Genomic DNA, 5,947 nt, shown 5'->3' with positions numbered 1-5,947 from the left:
GACTGGCCCTCGTGCCAGTGGCACGTAAAAGCACCCACTACACTCTCGGAGTGGTTGGCGTTAGGAAGGGCATCCAGCTGTAGAAACTCTGCCAGATCAGATTGGAGCCTGGAGTAGCCATCTGGCTCATCAGTCCCCAGTCAAATCGTCCAACCCATGCTAGCATGGAAAGCGGACGTTAAACGATGATGATGATGATTCCCTATATTATGTTAACACTACCTAAATTATTTCCAACATACCTGAGAGGTTTCCTTTCAATACAAACTTTCTGAGAACAATCTTTGAGGAAGGAAGGTGGACTCTCGGAAACGACATGCTGGATACGAAGTCTGGTTTTCAAGAATTCCACAAAACGCTTCATAAAAGCCAAGAAATGTTCTGCATTCCGAATGTTTCCAGGCACAGCTTCTGCAGAGGATAGAGATATGAAGACCTGTTGGTTGTTGGTAGTCGTAATAATGGTGTTGAGGAGGTGGGAAAGCATTGAGAGAAATAAAAGAAGTTCTGAGAGGAACAGATTGGAAGGGGAGGAACAAATATTGTGGAAGTAGTAGGAATAGTAGTGGTGGTGGTGCTGGCGGTGGTGGTAGTAGTAGTAGTAGTGGTGGTGGTGGTAGTAACAGTAGTAGGAGTAATGGTAGTGGTGATAGTAGTAGTAGTAGTAGTAGTAGTAGTAAGTGGTGGTAGTGGTAGGAGTAGTGGTGGTGGTAGTAACAGTAGTAGTAGTAGTAGTAGCAGTAGCAGTGGTGGTGGTGGTTGTAAGATGGACTGATATTATATATAAGCACAGGCGTAGCTGTGTGGTAAGAAGTTTGCTTCCCAACCACAGGGTTCTGCGTTCAATCCCACTGCATGGTACCTTGGGCAAGTGTCTTCTACTATAGCCTCGGGCTGACCAAAGACCTGTGAATGGATTTGACAGATGAAAACTGAAAGAAGCCAGTTATGTATATATACATACATATGTGTACACACATACATACATAAGTGTGTGTGTGTGTGTGTGTGTGTCTGTTTGTCCTCCATTACCACCGCTTGATAACTGGTGTTGATGTTTACGTCCCCATAACTTAGTAATTCAGCAAACAGGAATGACAGAATAAGTATTAGGCTTAAAAAAGAAAAAAAGAAGTAGAGGGGTTGAGTCATTCAACTAAAAAGTCAAGGTGGTGCCCCAGTATGGCCGCAGTCTAATGACTGAAACAAGTAAAAGATGAAAGACAGACACACAAAATAATGGAACTGCCATGGTTACTGCTTGATCTGCAAGAAATAGCAACCAAACTTCCCTGAAATCACATCTACCAGCTTGAAGAAAAAGGAGGAAAATGGAAGGACACATCGGATGTGGTTAGTTGTACTATGCTGGTGGATGGTCATGGCTGGAATGCTTTTGAACAGGTTTGCTCAATCAGAATTAGTCTAAAAGTAAACAACAACAACACCAGTACTACTTTTGTTGGCACTCCGTCGCTTACGACGTCGAGGGTTCCAGTTGATCCGATCAACGGAACAGCTTGCTCGTGAAACTAACGTGCAAGTGGCTGAGCACTCCACAGACACGTGTATCCTTAATGTAGTTCTCGGGGATATTCAGCGTGACACAGTGTGACAAGGCTGACCCTTTGAACCAGTACTACTCAACATAAGTCAAAACACATTTCTACACACACACACACACACAAAAATCACAGAAGTAAAAAAAAACATTTTCTGCTTCTATGTCTTTCTCTCTCTCTTTGTCTCCCTCACACATGCACTGTCTCCCTTTCATACATGCAATGTCATACACTCTCTCTCTCTCTCTCTCATACTCTTTCTAATACCATTCTTGTAATTTCGTCTGCACTACCAAGAGGTACCAATACACATTGATGTTACCTTCAAGAATTTCGGTAGGAACCACTGCAAAGAAAGAGCGAACAAATGGTTAGTTACAAGAAATAATAAAAGTCAAAATCAGAAAGCTAGGGTTAAGCTGGATTAGAGTTAAAAATAAAATGTTAATCTTAATTAAAATTGTTCCGGTCATTAATATAATTATATTTTAAGTAGATTATCAAAATATCATTTAAAATTAACAAAAAAAATTTTCTTTTCTTTTAACCCATTACCATTTAAACCAGTGGTTCTCAGTCAGGGTTCACATAATATTTGGGGATCCCCAATAGTATTTTAAGGGCCCCTAAAAAAATTTACCTTTAGATGTATGTATTGGTTATGTATTACAAGAAACAGCTAAGCTTCTTTCTCTAACATTTTACAGAGTTCAACCTACAGAAGTTAATGTGTTCGTTTATCGTTTAACGTTCGCTTTCCATGCTAGCATGGAAAATAAAATAGGAATTTGAAAGAAGTTTATATAAAACTAGTTTTTAAATACTGAATGGCTATAGCAGGGTTCACCAGAATAAAATAGTAATCAAAGAGGGTTCATAGAAAAAAAAATGGTTGAGAACCCCTGATTTAAACTGACCATATCTGGCTCAAATATTCTATGTTCAAACTGACCAGATCCAGCCTCTCACACCTACCCTACAATGTCACTCTTAAAATAAACAAACATATCATCAAAATCTTGAAGCTTTGTGAATAAATAAGGATTACATTTGACAGGGTAATTTGAATGCTGAAGGGTTCAATATTGGTTTCAAATTTTAGTACAAGGCCAGCAATTTTAGGGGAGAGGGATAAGTTGATTCCATTGACCCCAGTGCTCAACTGGTACTTGTTTTATCAACCCCGAAAAAAATAAAAGGTAAAATTGGCCTTGGTGGAATTTGAACTCAGACGGATGAAATGCTGCAAAGCATTTTGCCCGGCATGCTAACAATTCTGCCAGCTCACCACTTCTGAAGGGTCAAATATTATCAAAGGCTGATCTCAAAATGCTGAACTTTACAAAAGGAGATCACAGAGGACTGTGAGACATGGCACATTGCTGTAATTGAGAAGACCTGCCCACCACAACAGAATTGAGATCCTAAAATCAAGAAAGCATTGGTGTGGCTGCTGCTGCCACATGAGAAAACATTGGTGCCATGTAAAAAGCCCCCAGTACACTCTGTGGAGTGATTGGCATTACGAAGGGCATCCAGCTGTAGAAGCCATCTAAAACAGAGTATGGTACCCAGTGTGGCTCCTGACCTGGCCAGTTCCTGTCAAGCTGTCCAACCCATGCCAGCATGGGAAATGGATGTTAAATGTTGATGATGAAGGATAGAGTAGCTATGACCATTCTATCTTTTATGTAAGACAACATCAATAAATATATTCTTTTCTACTCTTGACACAAGGCCTGACATTTTGGGGGAGGGGGTCAGTCGATTAGATCAACCCCAGTATGCAATTGGTACTTAATTTATCAACCCTGAAAGGATGAAAGGCAAAGTTGACCATAGCAAAATTTGAACTCGGACAGCTGCAACCCTTAGACTTTTAAGGGTTTCCAAAACTGATGGGGTTGAGCAAAACTCTAAGTTAATGGAGAGGGTGCACCAGAGGGATTCATTTTGGAGAGGAAGGATTAAGCAAAGTTCCCTTTTTTTAACATATGTGGAAATGTGCATGCATACACAAAATTTAATTAATAAGCACACAGAAGATTAATTGCCTAAAATAATGTTGGAATAATTAATTATTCACCTTCTGAAGTGTATCTCTACAGATTTTCTAAGGAATTTAGAATCAGCACCGAGAGTTATGAATTTTCATATATGAATAACTGGCACCATGCTGGTGCCGTGTAAAGAGCACCTTTCAAGCATTGGGCCTCATGGAGGCAAAGTGGCTGAGCTTCTTTTGAGTGTTGGGCCTCACGGAGGCGAGCTCCTTTTGTGCATTGAGCCTTACAGAGTCAAAGTGGTTGAGCTCTTTTCGAGTGTTGGGCCTCTTGGAAGCAATGACCGAGACCTTTGGCATTATGTCATGCTTGAGAAGAAGACCCATCAAGCTGAGCAAAATCGCAGTCGTGGCAGATACTGGTGTCACGCTAATGGCACCCATGCTGGTGGCACATAAAAAGCACCCACTACATTCTTGGAGTGGCTGGCATTAGGAAGGGCATCCAGCCATAGAAAAACATGCCAAATCAGACTGGAGTTTGGTGCAGCCTTGCAGCATGCCAGCCCTGGTCAAACTGTCCAACCCATGCCAGCATGGACAACAGACGTTAAATGATGATGATAATGAATACATCTGTGTAAATAATGTGTTTGCAAATGGAAAAATAGGTAGTGGGTGTACATGCACATTTCAGGAATCCTTGCTCAATCTTCAGTACTTCATCTATCCCATTAACCATCTACAAACACATTGCTTAAAATAGCCATGAAATTTAGTGTTGAACCAGCAATTAATATGCACCTAACACTTGCCAGGAATATATTTAATATGTAAGATTGGTATACCCAATTGTGTTATACTGCTAAATATAGTGGTTATTTAAGCAATGTGTTTGTGGGTGGTTAATGGGTTGGATGTGGTGCCAAAGAATGAACAACAGCTCCTGAAATGTGCACATACACCCATTATCTATTTTTCTATCTTTGATCCCATTGTTTACACAGACATCTTCATATAAGAAAATTCGTAACTTTCAGCACTGGCTCTAAATTCTATAGAGAATCTATAGAGATAACTTTAATAAGAGATTGAACTGCACTGCTAACACAGGTAGGACACAACATTAAGCTATTGACTTATAAGATTTTAATATACTTAAGGCAGTGGGAGCTGGCAGAAACATTAGCACGACGAGTGAAATACTTAGTGGTATTTGACCTGCCGTTATGTTCTGAGTTCAAATTCTGCCGAGGTCAACTTTGCCTTTCATCCTTTCAGGATCGATTAAATAAGTACCAGTTACGCACTGGGGTCGATGTAATCGACTTAATCCCTTTGTCTGTCCGTGTGTGTCCCCTCTATGTTTAGCCCCCTGAAGACAATAAAGAAATAAATATATTTGGTAGTATAATGAAACAGCATCCCTACCAGTAACTAAAATAACTGTTTGTTTGTTTATTTTACAACACCAAGTACCACCATGGGCCAACAAAAAAGCCTCTACCTCTACATGGCCCTTCAATCTGCCGATCAAGGTCGAGTTGGTGCCAAACAACAATAGCAACAATATATTCATACATAAACAAACAAACCTGGATTGGATAAGATCACATCAGTCTCTTTGGCAATTCTTGCATCCTTCAAACCTTCCACCAGTTTGTGGTATTCTTCTTTTAGTTTGTTTTCATCTATCTCTCGGATTCTTTAAAGCAGTAAAAAACAAAAAACAAAAAAACAGAACAATAAAAAGCATATTTATATTGCCGCTTCCAAGTGTCTACCATTATCATCACGTTTTATTATTATTCTTTTATTCTTTTACTTGTTTCAGTCATTTGACTGCGACCATGCAGGAGTACTGCCTTTTGTCGAAACAAATCGACCCCAGGACTTATTCTTTGTACTTATTCTATCAGTCTCTCTTTTGCCAAACTGCTAAGTTATGGGGATGTAAACACACCAACATCAGTTGTCAAGCAATGGAGGGAGGACAAACAGACACACAGTGGGACTGAACCCCGGAACCATGTGGTTGGGAAGCAAACTTCTTACCACACAGCTACCCCTGCACCTAAAAAGAAATTACCACTGGCCAGTATGGGGTTTGAACCCATGATATTCGCTTTATAAGCATGACACCGTGTGTGTATATATATATATATACATATATATCATCATCATCATCATCATCGTTTAACGTCCGCTTTCCATGCTAGCATGGGTTGGACGATTTGACTGAGGACTGGTGAAACCGGATGGCAACACCAGGCTCCAGTCTAATTTGGCAGAGTTTCTACAGCTGGATGCCCTTCCTAACGCCAACCACTCAGAGAGTGTAGTGGGTGCTTTTACGTGTCACCCGCACGAAAACGGCCACGCT

The 5,947-nt window shown here is 40.4% G+C and overlaps 1 protein-coding gene across 2 annotated transcripts in view; it reads right to left on the bottom strand.

Annotated features, from left to right (window-relative positions):
- LOC106868561 (general transcription and DNA repair factor IIH helicase subunit XPD) overlaps nucleotides 1-5,947 on the bottom strand; it is a 42,269-nt gene that overhangs the window by 14,277 nt on the left and 22,045 nt on the right. For both annotated transcript variants that reach the window (XR_008266905.1, XM_052977214.1), the window contains exons 11-13: nucleotides 5,160-5,269; nucleotides 1,885-1,908; nucleotides 243-411 (exon numbers count right to left, since the gene is read on the bottom strand). Coding sequence is in view for 1 of the 2 variants with exons in the window: in XM_052977214.1 (XP_052833174.1) it covers nucleotides 243-411; nucleotides 1,885-1,908; nucleotides 5,160-5,269 (303 nt within the window). In the remaining variant the exon portion in view is untranslated. The remainder of the gene's footprint in view (nucleotides 1-242; nucleotides 412-1,884; nucleotides 1,909-5,159; nucleotides 5,270-5,947) is intronic.

Source organism: Octopus bimaculoides, chromosome 27 (genome assembly GCF_001194135.2).
Source record: "Octopus bimaculoides isolate UCB-OBI-ISO-001 chromosome 27, ASM119413v2, whole genome shotgun sequence".
Classification (NCBI taxonomy): domain Eukaryota; kingdom Metazoa; phylum Mollusca; class Cephalopoda; order Octopoda; family Octopodidae; genus Octopus; species Octopus bimaculoides.
Note: the sequence above shows the minus strand (reverse complement) of the source record. Positions and strands in the feature narration are given on the sequence as shown.